The 11967-nt window shown below is 26.5% G+C and overlaps 2 protein-coding genes across 2 annotated transcripts; both read right to left on the reverse strand.

Moving 5' to 3' along the window:
* Positions 1 to 534: 534 nt before the first annotated feature.
* LOC145947546 (uncharacterized) lies at positions 535 to 4182 on the reverse strand. The gene is made up of 4 exons (XM_083057330.1): positions 3547 to 4182; positions 1845 to 1995; positions 1203 to 1284; positions 535 to 1081 (listed from the first exon to the last, which is right to left on the reverse strand). Exons 1-4 carry the CDS (start codon positions 3652 to 3654, stop codon positions 988 to 990), a joined length of 435 nt encoding a protein of 144 aa, XP_082913456.1. The 5' UTR covers positions 3655 to 4182; the 3' UTR covers positions 535 to 987.
* A 3324-nt stretch (positions 4183 to 7506) lies between these two features.
* LOC145947547 (leukocyte tyrosine kinase receptor-like) lies at positions 7507 to 8646 on the reverse strand. Its single transcript, XM_083057332.1, has 2 exons — positions 8124 to 8646; positions 7507 to 7859 (listed from the first exon to the last, which is right to left on the reverse strand). Exons 1-2 carry the CDS (start codon positions 8529 to 8531, stop codon positions 7515 to 7517), a joined length of 753 nt encoding a protein of 250 aa, XP_082913458.1. The 5' UTR covers positions 8532 to 8646; the 3' UTR covers positions 7507 to 7514.
* Between the last annotated feature and the right edge of the window lie 3321 nt (positions 8647 to 11967).

The raw sequence follows: 11967 nt of genomic DNA on the forward strand, positions 1-11967 counted from the left end.
TTTGTGATGTCAAGCTTCATTCGATAATAAATTTCTAATAATGATACATTGTATGAACAAAAGGTCAAATCGGATTTTAAAAAAGATTGCACATTTCTTCCGTCAAGATCCGATTTCATTATTACAACCTGCATATCTGATAACACTTCTATCCAATAGAAAAATCTGGAAAATATATATATTATTATATATGTCTATTATAAAACATAATTTTAAACGTGAAGTTAAAAAAATAATAAGCTTAAGTTATTACAATTTTATGATAATTTATGATTTTATGATTCTTTATATCTTTATTACAAAATCATAGTATATTACAGCAAAATTAGAAAATACTATAAATTCTTAACTGAAAGACACATAAGTGTTAATTTTTTTAGTGAATAAAAGGTAGCGTACCCTATAGATGGCTGTGTAGTTAAATAAGCAAGCCTTTTCTCTCTGCTCAAGATCTTATCATATTTGACTATGCCATTTTGCCACATTGTTAAGTCCAGCTTTATAATGGTGGATTTCCTGGATTTCGCTGACAATGAGATGTCATATTCCATCCAATATAGATTTCTTCCTATCCAATCGATGCAGAGAGAGTTTGCATATTTTTTTAATCTAGTTATTTTCGTAATATTATTTTTATTCATATCCCATATCATTAAATCTTGTATAGACCCATACTCATTATTGGTCTCCTGGATCCAATAAATTTTATGTTCTGCTACAGAATAAGTCACTTCTACTGCAATAATATTGATATTAAAAGTAAAGAGATTGACGTAGGTTCTTGAATCCAGATCCCATATTGCAATGGTATTATTCACTGTAATCAATAATTGAGGTATCGGATTTTCGTGCGTCGTTGATACGTTCATTAAATCCGTATAAGGACCAGCACCAGCTTTAGTATGCGCTCGTACTCGATAATAGTACGTTGTATTAGGTTTTAGATTATGTTCTGTGCATTCCATTGTAGTTAAAATAGTTTTGTCGTCAAAGATTTGAATTTTTGTTTAGGTTCTCGATGAACCAACATTGCACTGAATATCCTTGTATCACTTTGTTTTCATGTTTAGGTTGATTCCACCTGTAAGATAAAATTTAGCCTTTTCATATTTAATAAATTTTTAACAGAATCAATATTTTTATATGTCTATGTTAAATTTTAGAGAAAAAAAGGATATAGACTGTAAACTTTGATTCTTCACCTGAATGTCACAGAAATGTTGAATTTTTCATTTAGAAATCCATTGAACTCTACGAATGCTCTTGGCTCGCTCGGAATTATTCCTAGAGATTTTAAGATTGTACATATTAATATGTTTAAGTTGATTATCTCGGTAAATTAAAAAAAAAAAATAATAATATAACGTGCAATGAAAATAAAGAAAAAAGAGAAAAATAAACATATGTTACAAAATTAACACCGTAAGTTTTTAAAATAATGAAATAACATAAAACCTCTGTGTATGTGTGTATGTGTTTCAAGACTTATGTTAGAAAAGTAATTGCTAAGTTATAATCGAAAAACCTTCCAATAAAGTGCCAAACCCTTTTCTAAAATTTCCTATTTCTTCACAAGTCAGTAGTATATTATTTGCGACAGATTTAAAACAAACAAAAAAATAATGAAATTGATGGTGTTATCTAAATTCTGCTTTATTTTACATACAGTTTATACATTTTCTTCTCTCTTTTCGAAAATAAATTTTATATTATCTTTGTTATTAGAAAATAGTTTGATATTTTTTTAAATTTAATTTTTACTCTCTTAAATTTACATTATACTTACAACTTTTAAATTTTTTGTAAATTTTTTATTAACGTTCTATATATTCATTGCATCTTACCAAAAGATTCTGGGTTCATGGACATATTTGCAAATGTAACTTCATCGACTTCATCGACTTCATTTCTTATAGTCACGCTCTCAGAATAATTCTGATCCGGCTGGAGATTTTGTAAAATGAGATGATTGTTGTTTTTGGGCACTGGAATATCCTGAATAAAATATAACATATAAAAAAAATAAGTAAGGCAACTAGGCCAGAAATTCCACGGTATCTTTAATGATAAATAAAATAGTCGTATATATAAAAATATATATAAATAAGATTTTGATAAAAAATAACATATATATGTCGAAATAACTAAAATGAACATAACATTTTTTGTTTTTAATAATATTACCTTGATATTTTTATTTATAATTCCATTTCTCATTTATAATGTGTTAAATATTATGTAATTTCATTTTAAAAATATTTATTCCTATTATTTTTCAACATATTTTCTTGCGAAATATCAAACATTATTCTTATATTAAAAAGAATGTCACGCAGAATAGGCAGAATAAGGATTATTTAATAAGAATTAATAATCGTTTTTTTTTTAATAAATGATATATGAAAATGTTACTCTTTTCGATTCCTGAAGCTATTTTGCTGATAGTTATAGCTAATGATTAGTTTTTTTGCAATCGTTAGTTTTAACTTTTCAAAATAAACGAGGTTACTTTTTAATAATCCGTCAGTTATGTTTAAAATTTCAATAATAACGTTTGTATTTCAAGAATAAAAATGTTTAAAATATTCTCTTTTATGTGTATGTGTGTGATTATAAAAATGATATAAATTTTTGTACTTAAAATCTTGTCGAAATTCTTTTTGATTATGGTTATATCTTTTAATCCAAACAAATTCTGGAAAACCCGATACCAAAAACTTTCGATTGACATTGCTACGATATATGAGAATATATATGGCTATATAAATGGATATACTACGAATATTATATACATACATCAATAAATTTAAACGCGGGTAGCTGGTTATTGCTGTTACGTATATTGTTTATTTAACTATTGGCCTTATAAAGTTAATTAATACAATTTGAATTTTATTATACCAATATAGTCGACATTTCTTTATATGTATATAGGACAAATGCAACTATCCTTGATACATCAAAATGACGCTGACACTTTGAATTAATTTAGTTATATAAGAATTAATTTACAAGTCTTATTATATCATTAAATAATTATAATTATTTAATAAAGTAAATTAGTTTTTATTACAAATTGATGAGAAATCACATGAAACACAATTCAAGTGTCATATATATATATATATGTGTGTGTGTGTGTGTGTGTGTGTGTGTGTGTGTGTGTGTGTGTGTGTTTATGTATGTATGTATGTATCAAAATAGTGAAAAATTAACAGAACATCTCGTTAATATTAATAATTATTATTCTTAAAAATAGCAATAGAAACACAAACATAATACAGTCAAATTTTAATATTTCGTCTTAATGAAGTTTAACTTTGTACTATATTATACATCCATTTATAAACAAAATAAAATTTTCAAGCTTTATACATCCTTTCTCATTGCATCGTACTTTTTAGTTTCATGTGTAGTTTTATTTTATTATACAATTTGTAATATTATATTATATTACACATGTGTGAGTTTGAGTTACTCAAATAAACTGCACAATTACTTGTAATAACATTTAATTGTTTTTTAATAAACAAAAAAATTTCTTACTTGCGTAAAAAGATTGTCCGGGACGGTATGATTCTTTGTCAAAATGGCGATAGCTGCTTTCACCATCATAAAACTTTTCAATAAAACGCATAATCTCATCTTAAACATAATAATCTCTTCCTTCGGTGAATGTTGGCGATCAATTTTTAGTCACCAGTATTCTTTTTCTTTTTATTCTATGGATTATTCAGATTTGATCTAATCGACTCGATACTTTATTATGAGCTCGATGAATTCTTTAGAATCTAGTTTGCGAATCGCGTTACTGTCTTCCAATATTACATTTTAATATATCTTTTTATAATCAATCACAATATATATATCTTAGATCATATGAAGGAATTTTTAGTAAATAGTAATTTTTATAATTTTTCGATGGGAACCAATAACAGCACGAAGCAACACGTATTCACTTGATTGTATCGAAGATAATAATATATTTTTGTTGTAATTTCTTTTAATATTTCGTAAAAAGATAATCAATAAAAATGTAAACGAACAATTTATAACCAATCCGAAAATTATAGAATTATAGGTTTTCTGTCACTTTCACCACTATTCTAGCATCAAATATTATCCACGTTGATATTTGTCATATTTTTTGTTTCACTAAAAATATAAAAAATTATGATTACTATTTTTATGCATATTGTATACTAAGCATGTTTTTCGAATCCACTATTTGTGCATATTGATGTGTGATGTTTATATGACAGTATATTATTTGAATCAAATAACGCGCAACATTGTCCTTTTTCGTGGCAATCGCAATCGTAACTGACTCCCCAGACTAGACCGATCTTATCATGCTTTATTTGCTGCCCTCTCTTTATGATTCATTTCTCTCAGCTTGATCGATGATACTCAGTGTTTCTTCCAACAGTTACTTATTCCAACAGTTTTCACGAATAATAATATTCTATATATATATATATATATATATATATATATATATATATATATATGTATATCCTATATGAGGCGCATTTTTAAAGTAAGATCCGGTTTGAAATAAGAAAAGATCTTGACATATAAATTTAATTCATTATAATCAAAAATTTCTAGCTTACTTTATTGCAATAAATTTTGTGTTCTGCTATCGAACAAGCGAATTCAAACATCGTATTAAAATAATGATTAAAGAGATTAACGTAGGTTCTTAAATGCAGATCCCATTTGAATACTTTTATGCAATACAATCAATAATTAAGGTAATGGATTTTCGTGCGTCGTTGATATGTTCATTAAATCCGTATAAACGTCTTAAATAGCTGATTTTGTGTCAAAAAATATTAATGAAACGTTAGTTTGTTAATTAAATGTTAAAATAATAATATATTAAGAATATTAAGATAGTAATATTTTGTAAAATAATAATATATATTTTTTTTCATTCGATCGCTTTTCTACTTGAAAATTTTGAAAAATTGCGAAATTTAATTACGCTTATATTATTGTTTTTGATACAATCGAATATACTACACTCGTTACATTGTACATTGAGTTTAATCGAAGAAAATATACTATATAGTTTTATAGCTTGATTATATAAATCATTATAATCGATCTTGAAATAGTTTTATCAACTAAGAGTTTTATTAAGTAAGAGAAAACTCAAAATTTATCGAGATACATGGAGGAACATCAATTCGATTAGTGGTATTTAAATCATTGTGAAGATTACATGGAACATTGGTCATAGTCGAGAATCGTATGAAAGCCGATCGAGTATAAAAATATCTACAAGAAGAGAAAATTGTTATGTTAGAAACGTTACAAACATTATGTGTTTTACTAAAACTGTTAACGCAAACGAGAATGACCATAACGTTTTCGTCAAGGAAATCTAGGGATTCTGGAGGATCTTTGAAACTTCGGTCCAAGAAGTTACGAAGAAAAGTATTCTCGTATACTCTAATTTATATACTTTACACAAATAAAACATTTTTTTCATGGAGAAAATTGAATGTTATATATTGCAGATAATACACTATTTGTGTAATTAAAACTATATAATACGTAAAACAAAAGAGAGTTTCAATTAAATAAAAATGTATATAAAGTTTATTAATTTTACATCACACATTCAAAAATCAATGTTATGTAATCAAATTAAAACTTAAAATTAAATTTAATTCAGACGATATATTAAAATTATTAAACAATATGTATTATTATAATATAATTGTTAGATTTAAAAGAAAGAATTTAAAAAATTAATGATTTCATTCATTTCATTTTTTTTTTGTTACTTAATAAGTTTGTGATACATTTACATAAATTGTTTGTAATATCTAAAACATTTTTATTTCTCAAGATATGTTTAAATTTACTAATTTTTATTTAAAACTTGCACGGTAATTTATTTTTCATTTAACGAAATTTATATAGAAAATCAGAAAGTTAAAATAATTCGCATGCTCAACGGCTACTAAACATCGAAGTGAAAGATTGGTGCAGTTGAACTTCGAATTGGGGACAATTAATCAATCTATGAATAATATGCGCAATAAGCTGTCACTTTTGCTATATGTGAGAATTTATATACACTATTTATCACTTAATGTATATATATATAGGTATATATATATGTTATATATATGTGTTATATATGTATGTACATATTTTTATCAGTCATAAATCAAAAGTTTATAGCATTATGCTATCCAGAAAATTCGTTTGCATTAAAAAATATTTCATAAGATGTTTTTAAATACAGGAATTTATAAAATTTTTATGATCATGAAGAAAATGATAATAAAAATATATATATCTTATATATATGTTAAAATATAAACATTATAGAAATTTTAGTGATAACAAACGCACTCGTGAAAAAGAAAGTCAAGTTAAGATAGAGTTACTTATTAGAAGAAATTAATTAATTAATTTGAAACTAATATAAAAACTGAATAATGAGACAAAAATTCTTTCAACAATCGAAGAAAGTCAAGCCATGATTTGTTTACTCCCATGATTTATTTACTAAGAAAAATAGTTTTTACTTAAAGAAAAAATAGAGAAAAAAATGCCTTACCTATTTAAAGTTTTAAATAAACATGCAATGCCATAATGAGATAAGTTGGAATCGTTTTTCAAGAAGTCATTTGATTCTTCTCTGAGATAACATCTATGCAACTAGCGAATTTACGGAGTACCGAATTCTCTACCACTTTCTAATAAAGCATTGACTTGGCCTAATTAAAAAACGTTTGTCATTTTCGTGCTATGATACTGAATTAATATAATAGAAAATAAAACTTTAATCTCCAAATTGATATACTTTTTCTTTATCATTCGGTAAATTCTTTAAAGCTAATTTACGAATAGCAAGTTATATCTTTCTCTTACGTAATAAGATTTCCCTTTGTGACAGATCAGGATGCATCTGCATTCGAGCAGTTATACAACTTCTAGTAAATATATAGTTTATTACGCATCTTTGAAAAATAAATATAAATTATGAAATGACAATGACCAATTCACATACTGATATATATATATATATATACATATATATATATATATATATATATATATATATATGTATATATATATATATATATCAGTATGTGAATTGGTCATTGTCATTTCATAATTTATATTTATTTTTCAAAGATGCGTAATAAACTATATATTTACTAGAAGTTGTATAACTGCTCGAATGCAGATGCATCCTGATCTGTCACAAAGGGAAATCTTATTACGTAAGAGAAAGATATAACTTGCTATTCGTAAATTAGCTTTAAAGAATTTACCGAATGATAAAGAAAAAGTATATCAATTTGGAGATTAAAGTTTTATTTTCTATTATACGTTTATATATATATATATATATATATATATATATATATATAAACGTATAATACTGACAGTATAATTTCAAATATCTCATAGATGTAAAACTCAACGTTTCTTCTTAACATACACATATACAAACAATTAATTAATTGCCGGCTATATAATAATCATTGATGCGTCGGATCCAGTATTGCGTCTTCTGTGTGGCTTCTTAAAGCTATAATATTGTTCAGACAAAATTTAAAGTTTGGTCTGTCATTTGCTGCACTCCAGCAACGCTGCATTAGTTGATATGACGAGGATGGACAGTTGAGAGGCATCTGCAATCTGCCTCCCGCGCGTACATAATCCATCACTTCGAAATTAGTTCTGGTAGAGTAAGGTTGTTCACCTAACGATGTAATCTCCCACATTAGTACACCGAATGACCAAACATCGCTATAAGAAGTAAATATTCCGTTCACTAGGGATTCCTGTGCCATCCAACGAACAGGAAGCAGATCTTCTCCTTCCTAAAATATAATTTCAATAAAGTTAAATCTTCTATTCTAATTATCAATTTTTTAAATAAGTATTCTTAAGCAAAAAACGTTTACTAATATTTTGCATTATACATTATATACATATATATTGGAGAAATATATATAAAAATATATACATGGTCTTCATTTTTCTTAAATTCAATTTGACTTAAAGATATACAATAATATTTTAAAGACGCAACAATAGAAAAATACTTCCAAATAGTTTTATCTGTTTTAATTAATTATATCTACCTTGCGGTAATAGTCATCCCTGTAAATATCTCTGGCAAGTCCGAAATCACCGATTTTGACGATACGATTCTCGCGATCTCTCGCAGACACTAAGCAATTTCGGCACGCGAGATCTCTATGCACAAAACGCAGCTCTTCCAAATAACAACAGCCTCGCGCAACATCTTCGCAAATGGCGAGCAAGTCGTGTAGACGCAAAGCGTGTAAATCAGAAGGTTGGAATATTCGACACTCTCTCAAATATTGTTGCAGATCACTTTCCATTAATTCCAACACGAGTAATGGAAAATCCTCGTCTAAGCAGACAGCTAACAGTCTTAACACATTTTCATGTCTAAAGTGATTCATAAGCCTAGCCTCTTGAAAGAATTTCTTTCTTTCTTCCATGGAAGCACACTTTCCCAACATTTTTATGGCAACGGATGTCTCTGATTTCGGTTTTTCTAAATCCTTGACGTTCCCTTTAAACACCTGCGAAATGTTGAAAATTAATGTAACTTATATTAAAAAAAAAAGATAATTTAAATTCATATAACATTAAACATATATATATTTCGTTTTATTTCAAGTAATTCAACGAAATAGAATAAAATGCATATGCATGTCTAATAAAAATTATTGTATTACTATCTCTTTTAAATCGTTTTTACTCAAATAAACTGCACTATTACTTGTAATAACATTTAATTGTTTTTTAATGAAGCGAAAAAAATCTCTTACCTGCGTGAAAAGGTTGTGCGGAACGGTATGATTCTTTGTCAAAATTGCGATAGCTGCTTTCACCAGCATTAAACTTTTCAATAAAACGCATAATCTCATCTTAAACATAATAATATCTTTCTTTGGTGAATGTTGGCGCTCAATTTTTAATCACCAGTATTGTATTTTTTTTATTCTATGGATGATTCAGATTTGATCTAATTGACTCGATACTTTATTATGTGCTTGATGGAATTCTTTAGAATCTAGTTTGCGAATCGCGTTATTGTCTTCCAATATTACATTTTAATATATCTTTTTATGATTAATCACAATATTCTAGTAAATAGTAATTTTTATAATTTTTCAATGGGAACCAATAACAAAAATAAATACGAAGCGACACGTATTCACTTGATTCTATCGAAAATAATAATATATCTTTGTTGTAATTTCTTTTAATATTTCGTAAAAAGATAATCAATAAAAATATAATCGAACAATTTATAAGCAATCCGAAAATTATAGAATTATTAATTTTCTGTCACTTTCACCGCTATTTACCCATACGGCACAGGACCTTGCAGCAATATTGCAGCAATATTGCAATCTTCCATATTGCAATGCAATATTGCAGCAACATTATTGAAATATAAATATGGAACGTTGCTGCAATAATGCGATAATGATGTTGCAGCAACATTGTAAAATTATATATATATATAAAATTTGAATATTATTAAAAAAATATTTTCAAAAAATCAGTTTATTAATTGCATATATGTATAATATAATGTATGTGCAAATTATAATACCTTCATAAAAAAACGTATTATATACAAGTATTTTAAATTATAAAATATTGCCAACAGTCATACATGTAAAAACTTGTTTATTAGTTTTGTAAAAATTGATACTCAAATTGGCATAATAAACAACTTAAATAGCTTCAACAACAGCACCAGTTCTCGTCCGATCACTGAAGGTTAAGCAGCGTTTGACACGGTTAATACTTGGATGGGTGGTGACCGCTTGTGAATAATAAAATATTAAAATAAGGAATTATTATCAACTTACACACACACATACGCGCGCACGCACACACACACACACACACATACACACACACACACACATATATATATATATATATATATATAGTTACTATACACGTTTTTGAAATGTTTTTTATTTTATTTTAGTTGGAACAATAAAATATTTGGTTAATCATATATATTAACCAAATTATTTGGAACGGTTTACCAAACTTTGGTTATGTCAACAAAATTGTTTTTTCAGTGTTATTAGGTGTAGATAGGACAATAGATTGTTAGAATGTAAAAATACCAATTATTATGTCATTACAAAGCATTATAATATATATATTACATTGCAATATTGCTGCAATATTGTATTGCAATATTGCTGAAAGCGGACATTTTACCGTTGCTGCAATATTGCAGCAATGTTGCAGCAACATTTTGCAACATTTCTGCAATCTTGCAATCTTGCAAAGAAATATTTCTGCAATCATCATTGCTGCAGTATTTTTGTGCCGTATGGGTAAGCATATAATATTATCCACGTTGATATTTGTCATATTTTTTGTTTCACTAAAATATACAAAATTATGATTACATTTGTATGCATATTATATACTACGCATGCTTTTAGGATCCACTATATGTGCATATTGTTGTGTGACGTTTATATGACAGTATTTGAATCAATTGACGCGCAACGTTGTCTTTTCTCGTGGCAATCACAATCGTAACTGACTTCGCAGACTAGACTGATCTGATCATGCTTTATTTGCTGCGCTTCGTTTATGATTCATTTCTCACTGCATGATCGACGATACTTACAATCAGTGTTACTCCAACAGTTACTTATTCCAACACAGAGAATATTTTCTTATAATTTACTTTGAAAATCATGGTAATCGTGAGACAATATGGTATGGAAAGAATTTGAAAAATATGCTTGATTAATTTTACTTTACTTTTAGTAAAATTAATCAAACATATTTTATATTTTAATGTAATAGATATTATTATTTTATATTGTGATAAATATTAATCAGAGAAAATATAATATAATTATTCGTGGAAACTGTTCACAGAGAGTTTTAATTTTTTAATTGCACTGCTTTACATTTAAAATTAAAAAATGTTTATATTTACAATCCTCGTGAAAAAAGTAAAAAAAGTGCATAATGTATACCCTATTTAAAATTATATATAGCCTCACATATATCATAGACCATTCTTTAAAGCTTTAAAGGAAACCGTAATTCATTAAGTGATTTTTTAATACATGGAAATGATCATTAAATGCTCTTAATTAATGGTCATATGTTTAAATTAAATGCTTACAAATATTGTCCCGAAGTATAATTAATGCAATAAATAATTGGCAAGTTGTGTTTGCTTGTAGGTATTCTATTCATGTCGATCTATAGTAGCTTTATTCTCTAAATAGGATTGCAAGATAAATTAATTTATGCAAACATATACTATTAAGAAGTAAATTTACTACATCGAAAACATAAAAATAATATCTATATTATTCATAATAAATCTAGGAATTTTTACACTCCAATAAAGCATGCCCACATAACCTCGGATATGCTATGTATATGCATTTTTTCTTCATAATATGAAAAAATTATCTTGTATGTACTATGTATATACATCTCATATACATAATTTGGATATACATTAACGTACATGCCATGTATATACATATATGTACATAATTGTGGCAATACATTAAAGTACATGCCATGTATATACTATGTATATATATAATTTGGATATACGTTAACGTACATGCCATGTATATACATATATGTACATAATTGTGGCAATACATTAAAGTACATGCCATGTATATACTATGTATATATATAATTTGGATATACGTTAACGTACATGCCATGTATATACATATATGTATATAATTGTGGCAATACATTAAAGTACATACCATGTATATACATTTGTGCACATAATTTGTATATGCATTAAAGTACATGCCATGTATATACATATATGTACATAATTGGTGCAATACTTTAAAGTACATACTATGTATATACATAATTTGGATATACATTAAAGTACATACCATGTATATACATATA

Source organism: Prenolepis imparis, unplaced genomic scaffold, assembly GCF_030444845.1.
Source record: "Prenolepis imparis isolate NDT839.2.m4 unplaced genomic scaffold, iyPreImpa1.0 SCAF_98, whole genome shotgun sequence".
In the NCBI taxonomy this organism is placed as follows: Eukaryota; Metazoa; Arthropoda; class Insecta; order Hymenoptera; family Formicidae; genus Prenolepis; species Prenolepis imparis.